Raw genomic sequence first — 16886 nt, forward strand, 5'->3', positions numbered from 1 at the left:
TTTGAATTATTTTTGTTTTTTTATTGAAAGACGTGAGGGTTTTAAAAAAAAATCTGAACAGATAGATACCCGAGTTACCAGCACGTTTGTAAATCATAAAATACATAACACAGTCCGTGATCATTAACTTTTATTGAACTGCAGTGAAAAAAAAAAGAAACCTGAGGTTTATTCCTGTATTTTATGTCTGCTCTGTACATTATTTCTGGTTGTTATTAGAAGTAGTAATTCTGTACTGATTTCTGATTGATGGCACATGATTGTCCAACCCCAGCAGGCGGGAAGAAAAAATAAAACACAGTAAAAACCATATTACACCTCCTTCAATCACAAAGAGCTAGATAAGTTTTCATTTACAATATATATATCATGTAAATTGGAAAAAATTAAATGCAATGAATTATTCTCTAAATATTATGTACACACCATGTACAAATTTGAATAAATTAATACCAATTTGCATATTTGGGATCCGTCTAGCTTATTTACAATTTTCATAAATATCTCTGGCACACAAATAGCTATGCTGCCAGTAATGTACCAGACTGATGATTTGGTGCAGGATGCAGTTACCTATCTGCAGGTGGCATCTGCATATATTTGTCTTGTCTATGTGATTACCGATTCCTGTTCTCACAATCAATGCAGACAATCTTCATATCTGACTTCTAGTGTCTCCAATAGTCATATAAAGAAATACCTCCTAGCCCCCCCTCCCCCAATCTGTTTGAAGAAGAAATGTAAGGAATTTCTTGCTCCCCCTTGTCCATCATCAATTGCACTGAGTTTCTGCATTCTTGGGCCATACCAAGTATTGTATTGGGGGGGGTTCTCCACAGAAGGACTATTATATTGCGAGTCCTTGAAGTTCCCATAGGTGTTCGTTTGTCTCCTTGTATTGCATTAATATATTTATACACGTTGATGTCTTAGAAGTCTTCTCAGACCTTCATCATTTGTGGTGGGGTTTCAGTGTGTCTTGTACAAGTCCTCCTTTTTGATCGTTGACCCTTTCAAATAAATAGTTATAATGTGCTGTACAAAATCCCAGTGCTTTTCAGCCCTTGTGGCTCAGGTGATTGACAGTGTGTGCCAGTCACTTGGGGGTCTCTCTGCCTGGAGAGACCTCTCTCTGGCTCTCCAGCCCACTGACCAGTCTCTGGATGTTCTGTAACTCGTTTATGGAATCCTTCATGGAGCTCTTTGGGGACAAGGAGCGAGAGTGGGGTCTCTTGTGGACAGGAGTGTCAGGGATGGGGCTAGATTCCCGGCTGCTGCCTGGTTTGGAGCTCTCAGATCCCGGGTTGATGCTTGCTGGCAATCCAGTGGTCAGCAAGTTAGTGCTAGGGGGAATGCCCACCGGGATCTGGTAAGGGCTAAAGCGTAGACGAGGGCGTGTACTACTGAGAAAAGGATTCCTTGGCATGGTGGTGGCAGCGCTTGTGGCTGGCATAGCAGAGGCGGCAGCTGCAGCGGCTGCCATATAGGTGTATGGGTAGGGGAAGAGCCCTCCAAATGTGGGCATTGGAATTCCCTAGAATAGAAGAAACAGCGCTTAAAATATGGAATTAAGTGTTAGAAAAGTTACATCAAAATAGCATCAAAAGACGGTAGAAATCGGTATCTCTTTGAAAAATCCAAAAACAAATGATCACTGATAACACTTATCAACTTATATACACAGTCTTATGCCAGATCTACTAGAGATCGATCTTTTTCCTGTCTTTATTTTCTTGATTGTACAATAAACCATTGATCACACCTATGAAATAGCGTTAACCTACTCCAACAACGCTGATATTGTACTTTTTGCTTTTACTTTACACAATTTGTTTAGCATATTATTACTCTTTTTAGCATTATGATATATAAAAACAACCTGTAAATAGGATCTTTATAAAACAATATAAACGTGAGGGGTTATTTCCTGGTATGAAGCAACACATCTATAAACTCCTTCAGATTATTTACAATGAAGTGGTTCAGGTGAGCAAGAGATCTGTATCAATAAAAGCCAACGATAACATCGTTTAGGGATCGGGTGTCAGAGATTTGTCTTGTTGTGGTCGGGAGGACAGCACAATAGTTTACTGGACTTGATGAGAAACTGAATCTAGCATGAATAAAGAGACCTGGGCTCAACAAGAAAAGCCTAAAGTCACCAGAAAGTTGGGATCAGGTTCAATCGAGAAGGAAATCAAAACGTTCCAGAACAGTTACTTGTCAAGGGCCGAGCCTTATTGCTGGTGCAGATGGGGGAGGAAGTCACACACAGGTCACATAGTTACTGCTAGAATGATGTGAAAGGCTTTAGTTAGACCCTACTATGAGGCAAAATGACTTTAGTTATGATAATATTGAATTTCCCTAGCACAATATCCACCAGTATAACAATATGAAAAAGAGTGGATGCTTACCTGAGAGGCCAGCATGTGCTGAGAGAGGTGAAAAGGGAAGGGTGTAGCTGCTCCGGTGGCCCCTTGCACTGATGAAAGAGCTGCATTCTCCAGGCCGGTTGCCCCTGTCATAGAGGCTAATAAATGTCCCATGCCCATTGCAGAGAAGGCTCCAGGGGCCATAGCAAACTGTCCCGGGTGTATGAACAAGGGCTGTCCAGCATTCAAGGGGTTGAAGAACTGCTGCCCATGCAGGCCAGACAGAGCCAAGCTTTGCAGGTGACTAGCACTGAGTTGTGGAGGGCTGTCAGTCTGTACCATGAGGGGGGAAAATGTCTCTTTACTCAACCCTCCGCATTCTACCTCCACAGCCTTAGAGTCCTCTTTCCTCCTGCTCTCCAGTTTGTCCTTCTCTAAACTCCGAACACTGAAGTTGCTGCTTTCATTATCCTTTCGGCTTTCAGAGGACTCTGTCTTCTTTTCTGGAGTGGACTTTTCCCTTCCCCTCTCTTCTAACCGAGGGCTACTAGGATTAGAAGGGCTTCCCCCGGGACTGCTGTGACCCCTGGCGATACGTACTTCTCGCCTCTCTAGCTCCTGATCGCTGTCTGCTCCGTACTTCTCATCTATAATGCAAAGGACATATGGCTTAGGACAGATCTCTGATCATAATGTGATACACCATCCATTAGAGGAAAGTGAATAAAGAGAAGAGGAAAAATTATATATATATATATATATATATATATATATATATATATATATATATATATATATATATATATATATATATATATATATATATATACTTAGAATTCCAGGAAATCTATGTATGCATGATAAATACATTTATCAACTAAAAAATGTATTTATCATGCATACATAGATTTCCTGGAATTCTAAGTATATATATATATATCTCAAAATGAGAATTACTCCCTTTATTAACACAAATATTGGTGACAGTTGTATCATATGGTGGTGTACAGCAAGTATAGAATAAGAGTAAAATGTAACCTCAGTATTACTATAGAACTATGCAATCTTTGCATAAAACTTAAAATGACCAATTGCGAAAGGCTGAAGATGTCATAATAGTATCCAATAATTTGCAACAAAAATAAGCTTAATATTATAAAAGTAAATACTATAATTATGTATAATAACCTGATTAAGCATATTATGGTATAATGCATAATAATATATACTGTCACCGCACTTGCAGCTAAAATAGACCAGTGATTTGCTCTTATAGACAGGATTATAAACAATCGGGACAGAGGTCATTTCCATTTTTGTCTAAGTATAAACATTTTAGTTGTAAAGACTGTCAAAATGATGAAATCATCAAAAGGAGATTTATCAATTCCTTGCTTTGCAACATGTTTTCCATAATTTATGCATTACAGTTCACACAATCTATTACTATATTTATGCTGTATTTAAAGAATTTCAGAAACATAAAGCTTATAGTTCCACAAAAGGGTAAAAATACAAGATCAGCAAGCACTCCAAAAAAGGATTTCTGATATTCCTAAAACACACTGTTTTTTTTCAAAAGCAGTTTTTCATTGCTGTATAATAATACACAATTCAATGCTTTATCCCGGCATAAATATTATATATACAGACCTCATGTAGAAGACTAGGAAAAACATAAGAAGAGGAAGACATATGGTTAGCTATACGGGTAATGGGTAGTGGGTGTCTAAATGGCAATGGACTGCTAAGCATGGTGTATTTATAAGCTGGTGTGTATTCGTACAGTAAATATGTATGAAGACCCTTGATATGTACTGATGCTAAAAATACTTTATACACCACTGTTAATATATCGTCATTAAGTTGTTGACCAGGTAGAGTGAGTTGCTTTCATCATTTCTTAATTACCTCTATTACTGCGGTTGAGTCTCAGGGGACTAGGCTCTGTACCCAGAGGAGAGTGCATGCTATCCCTGCCCGGGGCAGGATCACACGAGGAGGCGTCAGATTCTGCCCCATCCCTGTCTGCCTTGCACTGCTCCTCATACATCCGCAGGGAGGGCAACGTCAGCTGTTTTCTTAATAGAAAGACAAAGCATTGGAGAAAAGGATAAAACAACAATTAGCCCATCCATGTACTGATGACTACTAATGAGCATTATTACTTCCACTACTACAGTGCGCCCCCCACCCCCACCCCCCAATACCAAATGTATTTCCAGCACTTGCTGTAGCGTTAAATTACTATGTTGCTGCTAGTATTGAGCTATATTTTATCTGATATTAGTACCACTATATTAGTATACATAGTAACAAGTATTACCTCTTCTCTCGTCTTCCATTACCCGTATCTCGAAATCCTTTAGCAAATGGATTGTTGTCGATTTTAAGTTGTGTAATCTGAAGAGTGAAACAGATGTTCATGTATATTTCATAATACCTACAAATTCATATATAGTATGTATAAAATGAAATAGAAAAACATTTGTGGCAATATTTATCCATACAGCACCCACCTATATATACTGTTCATTAGATAGACAGACGTATAGCATATAGATTTAGCCATAGATAGATAATATCTGGAGTTAATCCCGTGATAAGTGAGAGCAGTATTACAGCTGAGGTGTTCACATTGGCTGTAGGGCTGAGATGGTTAATGTAAATGTTAGATTTCTTAAATCTGATGATATACAAGTTTTACAGCTTGTAATCCCTTCACGTGCCCTGCCCTACCTACATTGCAGCAGGTTCCTTTACACACAGCCTCCCTGGTTTAACACACCGCAGGCTTTATTAAAAATGATGCTGAGGTTTGCCTTGAATTATTAATAGAGTTTTAATGATAGCAAGTTATTTTTCAGAGCCCCCTGGAGGAAAGATGGCGACTAAACATTGCAGCGCTGGTTAAAAGCTATTCTTATCTTCCACATAGTCTGACTTATGGTGCAGGCGACATTAGGGCAATAAATAATTCAGGCTTTTGAAATATGTCCCCCTCAGATGCCATCCTTAAAAATGCATGGCTGATCTCCTTTATGGTATATTTGCCCTAACAAATTGATTTTCTTTTGTTGTTTCATAGGCATTTCTACGAACATTATTTAGGCCTTGTGCAAGCAAAATAATCCAGATTAAATCGATTTAAGAGCCATTACTTCCACCTACATAGAAAGCATATGCGTATTAATAGCTAAATATACACATTGCATGCTGCATATCATCAATAGCGCCTAAAAATATGAATGAATTGCAACAACACAAGTTTTTTACATAACCGGATATATATCTAATATTGAACTGCTTAGGAGAAAAAGAGAGCGCCATTCTTGCCTCTAAAATTCTAGGGGTTAAAGGACTCGAGTCAATATGAGCTTTTTAATAAGAAGCCCAGTCTGCTCCAAGATGCACACTGCCTATCAGCCTTGGCCAGCTTGTGACTGGGCTGCAGCCTAAGTGTTCTTTAATCGATCGTGACTCTCTGCCATAAAGTTTACGATTGGAACAAGCCCACCAGGACCCTCTAACAGTTCTGTCAATTAACAACAGCAGCAAGGGGCTTAGCTGTGTCCTGGGCTGTGGACACTGCGAGTATATGTATGTACTGATCACATATTAGCTATCAGAATATAACCTAGAGCCAAACTAAACAAGTAAAGCTAATTACATATACACTTGCTGCAGCTGAAAAAAGGACATGGATTATGAGGCCTGAAATTACAGCAAAGCAGCACACAAAGCGTGAAAGCCACATAAAACACAACCACAACCTATTCATTAGGCCCATAATCCTCTCCCAACATACCATAAAATAATATGGACTGAATGAATTCACAATTCATAAACTCATGTTAGCCAAATACCACCCAGTCCAAAATCATACACATTATATCATTCCACTTAAAAGAAGCAGAGAATCATACATGAAATCACATATGATCAGTTACAATTAGGCAGACAATTTGATGTAGGCCCGAAATGTATAAAATAATAATGATATATTCTCTTACCTTATCATTCTGATAAGCAGTTACTGCTATAAAGTCAGTTTCTGGAAACACGTATGTCCTGAAAGTGCTATAGGGAAGCTTCAGAATATCATTGGCTCTCACGATATGAAACCTGGGTTGGTATTTATGCATGGAGTTCAGTATGGTCTGAAATAAGAAAATATGTGTATCAGCATAGAAATGGTAACTAAGTAATCTTGCATAACCACTGCAACCATAAAGGGTCTTCAGCAGAGACTATGGCGTGTGTGCATTACAATATAGGATAGAACTAATATATCAGAGAATCTAAACTAAATAGCATTGTTTGTGCATGAATCCTAAACTATCCATCCATTTATATTTCTATCTATAGAATCATCAGTCTAAATGCATTTAGAAACATCATACATTCTTTCTCCGCTGTTATGTTAAAAAATATTATTATTACGTATTTACTGATCATGTTTTACTAAAGACTAAAACAAGTGGATAGATAAATATGCTCAAAGTGTTATAAAACGAATCGATCTAATTAATATTCTATCAACTGTAATGTAGAGGAAAAAACGTATTATAGGCACTTCCTATCCAGGCGTTCAAATCTCCAGCACAGAAATCCATGCTGCTGGCTGGCATACTCAGCCCACAGATGGGCATTGATTATTAAGCGTTGTTCTGTCCAGTTTATTATCTTGCAATTGTAAGGCCCATAAAAGAAATATTATTCCTATCAAGGAGGGAATTCTTCTTGGGTAGTAAGGGGTTAAATAATGTTTCTAGTCACTGTGTGTGCGCATACATATACCTGGGCTTTCATTTAAACATGTAGCAGCAGTTCTGACTTGTCAGGAATTAGGCTGTATTCACCTTGAAGCACGACCAGTTTGGGAATGGTTTAAAGTTTACTAATCCACACTGATGCCATTCACTGATGCTTGCATTTCAAGCAAAATCTAGTAACAGTGTCATTAGGGAAATGTATACAGGACTTTACAAGTGATGGATGTGGCTGAAACTGATAGCCTGCTAATGTTTTAAAGGGATCAGCTCAGAACAAAATAATATATTGTACTTTACCTTGGAAACGTATAGCACGGGGGTTGGTATTTTTAACTTTAATTGTGCCATCACATAAGGAATATATGGAGTCAGTGGAATACACAGATCAAATTACTTCATTAAATAAATAGATAAAGCATATTATCTATAAGATTAGATAAAGCATGTATGACACTTGGCTGAAATTCTCACAATGAGCAGTAATCCCCTAAGGTAAAATTGAGCAAAGTGAAAGTGGCACCTGAAAACACAATGTCACAATGGTAAAAGCTAGGGGTGCAAGATATATACTTTGGTGTGGTTATCATTGGATAACCAGGATGAAATTGACATGTGTCGCGGTATTATATGGATGTTTCCTCCATAAATAACAATTATGTGACTTCCACAAGACAGCTACACGGCGACACAGTCTGGATGATAATAACCTTATGGTCTGTGATGTAATGCTATGTGCTCGTGTAATGGACTGACTGCAAAGTAAAATCAGAGAATGCTTGTTAATTACTATAGCTAAACAAGTCATGAGCAACTTTCTTAATCATCTCTAGTTATTGCGCCACTCATACGTGAACACGTAATCTCCCTTCACTGTGATGCAGGAAATGTCTTATTTCTCTACCAACTAGAAAGCACGGAAATAGTCCCATGGTCAGGAAAAAAACCGTTTATATTTCCATCATATGGTAAATGTAGCTCATGTGATGTGTTGTTTTATAGAGTATTTTTTTTATATTCATGACACTATAAACAATCTGTCACGGAGCTTGCTAACGGTAGGTTTGTGTACTATATATGCACCTGTGACAATGTTTTGCCCCTACATACACTTAGAAAAGACTGACTCAGGTACTTCGGACCTGATACAAAATTCCATACTAATGTATCTGTCACCGCCAGTACTGTACAGCGTTCACCCATGGTGCTGCACCCCATTCACAGATCCCTGTCTCTCTGACCTCATTTCTGCAGCTTTATCTAATCCTACACATTTTACAGATTTAAATGCAATCTATCTGGTGAATTGTCTTCCTGGGCAAATTACCTGGGAGGCTTTCATTTCATCACGTGTGTGTATGTGTGTGTTACACTGAAATAATAATAATACTCATTATTATCGATAGGACAAGAAAACACAAATAAAATCATATTATAAAGTTTGGAATAGTTTCCATTCTCCTGATATTCATAAACTATAATATTAAATAAATACCTTTATTAAAACAATAACATCTAATAAAGAAGTACAGGTGGGACAGGCTGCAACATTGTCATATAATGAAGGTAGTTATTCCATTACAATTGTCCATATTATCCTACATAGATACGTAATAACATCAAAATCAACCTATTCTCTGAGAAACAGAAGTGATATTTACGTTTAAAATGATTCCTCAATATCTACATGGACAAGAAATGTATTTAATATGCAAAAAACTTTACGTCAGCTATGGGCACACATAGCGCCTGCTACATATCCAAAAAGCATATTTGTATTTTGATATTTACATGTTATCAAATGTAAAATACACTTATTAACCTAATGATACTATATTTAATCCAGGTGATAAAGAAAAGTATGAAGATGCAATTCTAATATTTAGCAAATAACGTAAATACAATTAATGTGTAGAAATATAGGGAATATATACAAAAGTGGCTAAGCATACTATAGTGTAGGAAGCTCTCTGTAATACTGATAACCTAAGTACAGTATATTTGGGTTTAACCCCACTAACCACTTCTACTGTATGTTTACTGTAAAGCTGCTACTTGTTTGGCATAGCTGACCCTTTCTTTATTAATACAGCACATCTGCTAAGATAGATAGATAGATAGATAGATAGATAGATAGATAGATAGATAGATAGATAGATAGATAGATAGATAGATAGATAGATAGTATGGATGTACTCACAAAGCCATGCTTGTCTGAGATATTGTTGGTGAGCTTGAGCTTGTGAAAAGCAACAGGTTTGGCCATCCATTGCTCCCCGGTGGCTGGGCTGTCAGGGTGGATGTACATACGCTTAGGCATCTCTGGGTCAGCCTTTCCAGCCACCATCCAGCGAGAGTTATGGAATTTATAGCGACAGTCATCAGCAGCCACTATATCCATTAATAGAATGTACTTGGCCTTCTTGTCGAGACCACTGACCCGCACTTTAAATGGGGGAAACATCCTCCTGCAATAGAGAAGAGTTTGCAGATTTAGATATGGTCACATCCATCCAAGCAAGGTGCAAAATACTAATATATATATATATATATATATATATATATATATATATATATATATATATATATATATATATATATATATATTTATTTATTTATATATAATGTGTGTGTATGTATATCGAGAGTGGCAGAATTTGCAGTGGCTACATGACAGAACACATTTGCTTGCAGCAATACACATCACCTTTTGTACTTCATACATACACATTTTAGGCCTGAAACTTCGCACAAATAGTGCAGTACAATCACGTTTTCAGCTATTTTATATAGTCGCATGACCTTCTTCGGATTTGTTCATTGTATATTAGATTTTTATATACTGTCTCTATAAATGCCCTGATCCTTCGCCACTGAGCTGAACATCAGTGTCAACAATGTGATGAACTTGCTTTTGTCTTTCTGTCCTTGTTTAACACACAAGCAATTATTTTCTTCTCGAGACATTTGATGACTAGTTTTGTGTAGTTATTTCTCCAATATTAGAGTCCTTCCGGTATCATGTGTATTTATATTCTTGCATATTTTTCTTCTGCACAGTTTCTGCACAGTTTTCTTCTATTTCTCCCAAAAATGGTTATGCAAACGCTAGGAGTGACATGCTTTGCTACAATGTGATACATAAATATGATGTGTTAAGTGATAAGCTGCGAGAAGAATAATTCTCTATATGGTGTAATTGATATTTGCTAGTGCAGTGTTTGTGATGCCAAGCAGTGTATTAAACAAACTGGATATGATTATCTGACCTTCCAGATTTGGTGATGACCATCTCAGTGCCCAGTTTGTGGAACTGGTCCCATAGCTCCTTGGCTTCTAGGGTGACTTTGGGGTCGTCCTCCACCTCCTCCTCTGGCTCCAGGCTCTTAAGTGAGCGCAGATGAGCCGCTTGGTGGTGGTGTCCCAGGGCCGACACATGCAGCGCAGCTTCAGCGGTTCCAGCCAGGCTGGGGTCAGTGAGGGGTTTGCCCAGTGCGGCTGGGGGCAGAGCCAGAGCCGGGAAGAAGGAGGGCTGTGCGGCCGCAAGGAAAGCTGACATGGGGAAATCGGCTGGTCTAGGAGCGTGGAAAGGGTGGTAAGCCATGGCAGTCCCCGGGAAGGCTGGATCTCTCATCGGTGCATTCAACTATCCAGGAGGAAACAATGAGCTTCAGTAAGGAGGTCTAGGAGGCTTCCCGCAGCCGCTTCTCAGTACAGGGTAATAGTCCTGGTCACTCCCAGCACTGCTGATCACTTGGTAGTAGTGGTGGATCCCGTAGCCCTCGTCCCCAGGAGCAGCGCTGTAGAACTAGTGATGTCCTCTCTATGGTGTCTGTATTAGTGGGATGTGTAGGAAACTTGTGGAGCAGAAGTGTGACGAGGGCCAGTCATAGTGCAGCCCGATTCTGAGATCTTGTCGTGATCTGGGGAAAACTGTGACTATCTCACATGTCCTTCCTGCTCTGATCCCCTCACTAATGAGCCAAGCCCCCTTGATTGCTGATTTTACGCTTTCTCCACCAATTGTAGATCTCCATAGGCGGGGTTTTCACAGCTCAAGCCAAAATCTGGAGGAGAGGGGGGGGGGACACTGAAGAGGAAGGTGTCGGAAGCATCAGCAGTAAGAAAACATGTCAACAGGATAAAATATTAACCAATGACAGCAGGAAAAGAACCATGGATTCCCACCCCCTGCCTGCAGTCCTCTGAACCGGCCTCAGACACGGTCCCTGCCGGTGGGGGTCAGCTCCTATGAAGGGGAGAGCTGTAAAATGTCCCTCTCAAGAACCAAATGAGAACCAGAACCAGAATTTGGCTGGGTTTTTACAGTAATCACATGCTGCGATATATATATATATATATAAATATATATACTCTGTTCTGTGTAGATGTACAGTTACGAATCACAGAAATTTGTATAATGTGTGATAGAGAGACAGATAGATAGTTAGATAGATAGATAGATAGATAGATAGATAGATAGATAGATAATATAGGAAGTTAAGCTGCTTGGACACATTGTTTGAAGCATTGGGGCAGGACAGTAGTAGAGATCCCTCCATGTACTGGCAGTAAAGCTCTGGAATGAAACAAGACTATACTGTAGAAACAGGATGCATGAAGACTAGCTAGAGGTGGGGCCCACTGATCACCAAGTACAAGGCTTTTTGTATGAGAAGTCGACTAACTGGCACATAGTGGAGGGACTGGCTGGTATTATGATTGTTCTAGCTTGTGTATGGGTGCAGCACATCAGCTGTGTATGGGGGAGACAGACTTACTACAAGAAGGCTATGAGCACGCTCCAGGGCATTGCCGCCTTAAATACAAGCCCCACGGTCTTTTGCACAATTCAGAGAGGAAAGAAGTTTTCAGCACATGGGAAGCAGCCTCTGTTAAATGGATCTCAAGAATAATGTCACAAAAAATGGGTGAGTGATTAGTCTAATACATTATATATATATATATATATATATATATATATACACACACATACATATATATACACACACACATACATATATATATACACATATGTATACACACACACACACACACATTTATATTTATATATATATATATATATATATATATATATATATATATATATATATATATATATATATATATATATATATATATATATATATATATATATATATGCATTCCTGCTCATTCCTATTGCTACATGTGCATGCATTTACAGCCTGGGCATATGGGCATACACATGTCTGGAGAGCGTCTCAGCGTCTATGTTCCAGATGAGGAGATAAAGGTGAAAAGGACACAGCATACAGCTAGCTACTCTGTGTGATTTGTTCCTTTCCTGAATCCTGGGAAGAGTTTGGTACAAGTTCACAGCACAGATCTGTTGTCAGAAGAGCCAGTGACACACTTGTGGGAAAATCATTGCAAGCTCCTATTTACACTGGATGCATCTATCTGTTTAAGGACAACCTCAGTGCAAATATACCACTACTAATAATAGTATGCTACATTTATTTGCTTATGCATTGCTTTATTGCATTTTTGCTTCCAGATTTGTGATCCATACACAAAGTCATCAGTGTAACATGCAATGGTGCTGTGCCTCTTTAAGATGTCCATTTCTAGATCTGTTCTGATTAACTGGGGCTCAGTTTGTTAAAGAGCCGCTTGGCGCCAGTCTGCTGACGTCTTACAATAAGAACCGTCTCTTGTCACTTCATATTTACCCAAAAAATCTTCAAACAGCGCCCTCCAAATGCTGCACTCCCTGCCCAGATCAGAAGGGGACGACTGCTTCCCTGCTCTGTCCTGTGTGATATGCTCCTGAACATAGTAACCAGGGGACAGTGCATCATCCAAGGCACCAAACTGCATTATTGATCTCGATTGTGATCTTGTATGATTTCATGTGTGCTGGGAGTGGAGGTTAGAGAACCAAACACAGGGGAATTGTGGCATCTCGGTGGATACTGTAGATTTTGTGGTAGGGAACGTAATTGTGTGTATGGTCAGTAGGATAAGCATAGTCTGGGTGCTAGCGCCCATCTGTCCAGTCTGCGCCCAGGGATGGGTTAATCTAGCACATGACAACACAGGATTGTCCTGATTGAGCACTGCTTATTATGTTGTTGTCATCTTCTCCTGTAAATGAATGATTTCATCATGTAAAAGTGTCCCTGCTGTCACGTATACTAGAGATAAGGGAGCATATGGGGAGAGTGTCACTGGAGAGATAGGCATCAGTTCTGAGCGACAGACAAGGTGTCATCCCTAGTCTTTTCCCTGGGCCTGGCCCTGCTCCTTTCTACAGCTCAGTGACTGTGGCGCCACCACCAAACCTATACAAGTGTCATCAGGGTTGCTTTACAACATAGCATTGTCTGGATTGCTGTTCTTATCGACAGTCTGGGGAATCAATCTACTACTATCCCCATTCCCCTATTTCCTGCGGTACACACACACAAATATAAATTTACTATATAGAGTCAATAGATGCCAATATAGTAAAAACACCTTATACAAGTTTTCTATAATCTACACGTGTTATATTGCAGTGCAGGGGAACAGTGGAACTCAGAGAATATACTATACTCATTTATATGACTTCTCCTCTTCATTAAGTGACAGTACATGGTAACCCAAATTGTCCAATAAGTAGTTACGAAACAAAGTGCCATAAAGAACCATATATATAACCTTACTTTTAGTATGCATTGTAACACCCATAGAGAGATTGTGTTGTGTGAGTGGTTTTATTCCGTCTTGGAATAAATGTTACTGTTATTAGTTACTGTTACTAATATTAAACTATTACTATTAGACTATTTGCGCCTATCATTTCTTTTTGAGTGTGCCTCAGTATGAAAAAAAGATATATATATGTGTAAATTTTTTCCCCTGAATTGCACGTTCATAAATTGATTGCTAACCTAAGCAAATTTGCATATATTAAAATCTAACAATGCTTTCGGGTTTATTTAAGGTATGCCTCCACGAAGATGTATTATTTAATGACTGCATTATCTCCATTTATGGTATTGTAGTCTGTGATTGTGTAGATATATCTGGGAAATAGAAGACACGCACAAAATGATAACAGTTATTTTTTATATTATTTATAATTAGTAAACATAGTTTCAAATTATGGAGGGTCGTCCAATTTACATATACACCCCATGAGATTTTAACTATATCCTGATTGCACTGGTGTCTTTACGATACTGCCCTATCAATATAAATAATGCTAATGGCACAATTTAAAGGAATTGTCCATCCGATGTTCTTCCACCCCCCACTTCACTTTCATCTTGGCCCATCTCCCCTCATCTTCCGAACACTATTTTTAGCCTGTAGACTTAGACCTTGGCGCCAGGCCGTTTAAGAGCTGTCAGAGTCCCTCATATCCCCCCATGTCACATGGAGCCTTGCCTGTACAGCCAGTCATTTGGATCTGTGAGTTTGTGAGCAAACGCAATTTGCTCTTCTCCATTGCTGTGTTGTCACCGTGACCTCAGTCAGCAGGGCTGCTGGTGTCCTGTCCTGTCCACTTAGACAAATTGCAAGTGATTGATGAAAAATAACAATTCTCACAAGGAGCCAGGCAAGCTTCCCTCGTACTCTCCTCCCTCTTTCCAGGCTTGGGACCTAGTTCCATAAACCATATAGGAAATGAATGGAAAGCTCACAAATAACCCTCTCATTTCTAACTGGCACAAATACTAACTGTACTTACATAATCCCCTCGAATCAAACTTCGCAATAAAGTCCCCATTAGCAAATACAAACGTTAAAAGAAAGATAAACAGGTTAAAAGTCAGGGTTCTGCTCCTGAAGGTCGTGTTGCTGTTCCTAAGTCTTGGTTTGGCAATGTAATTCGGGATCTTCGATGACTCAATCCTTATTGGCATCTTAATAATGTAAGATCTCGATGAATTAAGCAAAGACTGCAGGACCAGGCTGGATTTCATCAGATTGCATCCATGTTTGTAAAACCAAAACATATGAGCTGCTTGTGTTCACAGCATAGTGTGGAGGCTAAACTGTGTGTCCTAATTTATCTTGTGAGATATAGTATTTATTTTCATTTCGAAATACAGTCTCCAAATCAATATTATGACCTACTGACTAGTATCTGGCAGACCTTTACTCAACAAGATGTCCCTGTTAAGCTTTTTTCTTAAATTGTCTGCAGGCCCAAACTTCGCATAAAGAGTTAAAATCTGCTGCCTACAATTATCAGTCCTTATCTGTGCAGATGATAACAGGTAGCAGCAGACTACAGCGCTTTATCTTCCAAACCTCAGACATGTTTTCTCCCTTTCTCCCACCTGGAGAATGAAGGATTAGAGAATAGTACAGTAAGTTCTTATGGCTGCAGTTACCTAACTGCTGCGTGGCTATATGGCAGCAACAGGTGGATTTCAATAGGTATATCTGCTCTTTGTTACCTATAGAGGTTTCATTGTTACTGTAGATTGGTATAGGAACATAAATGTCCTTTGTTCTCTGTTCCTGCAAAGAGGCTGCAACAGGTGTCATCTTTTGTGATCCATGTCCTTCCCAAATCCACAGAATATGCCATGCGCATTTTATCAGTGTGTGGATGAAAATGCTATGCTTTATTATTATAGAATTACTATTTAGTCTAATTGAGGGTTGCTCCAGAACAGAATCATATTTTCCAAACTACCTTTCGTGCTAAAATAAAATAATTTAATCAAATTGTGTGATTTATATTATGGAATGTATAAATGCAAAACCATACGGAAATACAGGTCATAAGATAGATAGATATATAGATACTTTAACGTTAAACAGTAGTAGTCCTTAATCGGGAGGAAAAAAAATTGGGTTATGGTATTGTACTTTATAGCATCTAAAGCAACACATTAATATGGTAGATTTGTGTTAACGAGATTTCTCTAAATCTTTACAGATACAGAGAAAATTATGAAAGTGCAACTTTATACTTCAACCTTTTTGCTCGCTAAACTGATTTATTCATTTCATAATCTGATATGATGATTTTGCACCCCCCTCCCCCCGAAAAAATCAGCCCTAAAAATAATTGCAACAATTGTATTTTAGGTCACTCATACTGAATTATGTTGCAGAAAAAAATCAACTTAAGATATTTGTCAGCCAGGCAGGATAAATACAGCATCCTTCAACATACAATATACTTGTTCGTATCCGAACAGTTTTGTTAAATTACAGCACTAGAATTAGTATTTTCTGTGTTAGTTACACATATTATTATTATTAGTAGTAGTATTAATAATAATAATCATAGCGTTTACATTGCTCCTACTGAACTCTCATTTTTCACTGTAGAATACATTGTACTTATTTGTTGCTGTTTTCTTTTTTTATTGCCATAATTACAATAGCTTATTGGTTTGTGTATCTTATATTTAATATGATGCTTGAAATTCGTCTTTCTTATATATTACATATAGTATAGTTATTATATTGTTTTACGTTGCAGGATGATGTATTGAGTTATCACTATGTCTTCATTAGTTTCAAACAGCAGCATTAGCCAGAAAGAATCTCGTGAATGGCACACACATTTGTGCAGAGAATGTTCGATTTGTGCCTATCTAGTCAGAGGGGGGCGCTCGCACGCGAAAATACAACAAGCAGCTGTTTTAGAGTCCATCTCTTTCGGTCAGCATGCACTCTCTCATTCACAAATAATAATAAGAAACGTTTTGGCTTCATTCAAGACTATAATTTTTTCATGTTCAGA

The 16886-nt window shown here is 38.5% G+C and overlaps 1 protein-coding gene and 1 long non-coding RNA gene across 6 annotated transcripts in view; one reads left to right on the top strand and one right to left on the bottom strand.

The window, feature by feature from the left end:
• On the bottom strand, positions 1–11122 carry TBX2 (T-box transcription factor 2). 2 transcript variants are annotated; one of them, XM_066575103.1, is made up of 8 exons: positions 10417–11122; positions 9348–9615; positions 8475–8519; positions 6389–6535; positions 4702–4778; positions 4287–4456; positions 2418–3022; positions 1–1534 (listed from the first exon to the last, which is right to left on the bottom strand). In XM_066575103.1, the coding sequence occupies exons 1-8, from the start codon at positions 10779–10781 to the stop codon at positions 1097–1099; spliced, it is 2115 nt and encodes a 704-aa protein (XP_066431200.1). In that variant the 5' UTR covers positions 10782–11122; the 3' UTR covers positions 1–1096. The 2 variants fall into 2 exon arrangements, with proteins under 2 accessions (XP_066431200.1, XP_066431201.1); XM_066575104.1 differs by lacking the exon at positions 8475–8519 and having other exon boundaries at positions 10417–11121.
• LOC136575727 (uncharacterized) overlaps positions 10714–16886 on the top strand; it is a 19185-nt gene continuing 13012 nt past the window's right edge. The window contains exon 1 of one of the 4 annotated variants that reach the window (XR_010786303.1): positions 10714–10865. This is a non-coding gene — a long non-coding RNA (uncharacterized lncRNA). Of the gene's footprint in view, positions 10866–11308; positions 12079–16886 lie in introns of those variants that run through there. The other 3 variants (XR_010786300.1, XR_010786301.1, XR_010786302.1) reach the window with 3 other exon arrangements.

Source organism: Eleutherodactylus coqui, chromosome 1 (genome assembly GCF_035609145.1).
Source record: "Eleutherodactylus coqui strain aEleCoq1 chromosome 1, aEleCoq1.hap1, whole genome shotgun sequence".
In the NCBI taxonomy this organism is placed as follows: domain Eukaryota; kingdom Metazoa; phylum Chordata; class Amphibia; order Anura; family Eleutherodactylidae; genus Eleutherodactylus; species Eleutherodactylus coqui.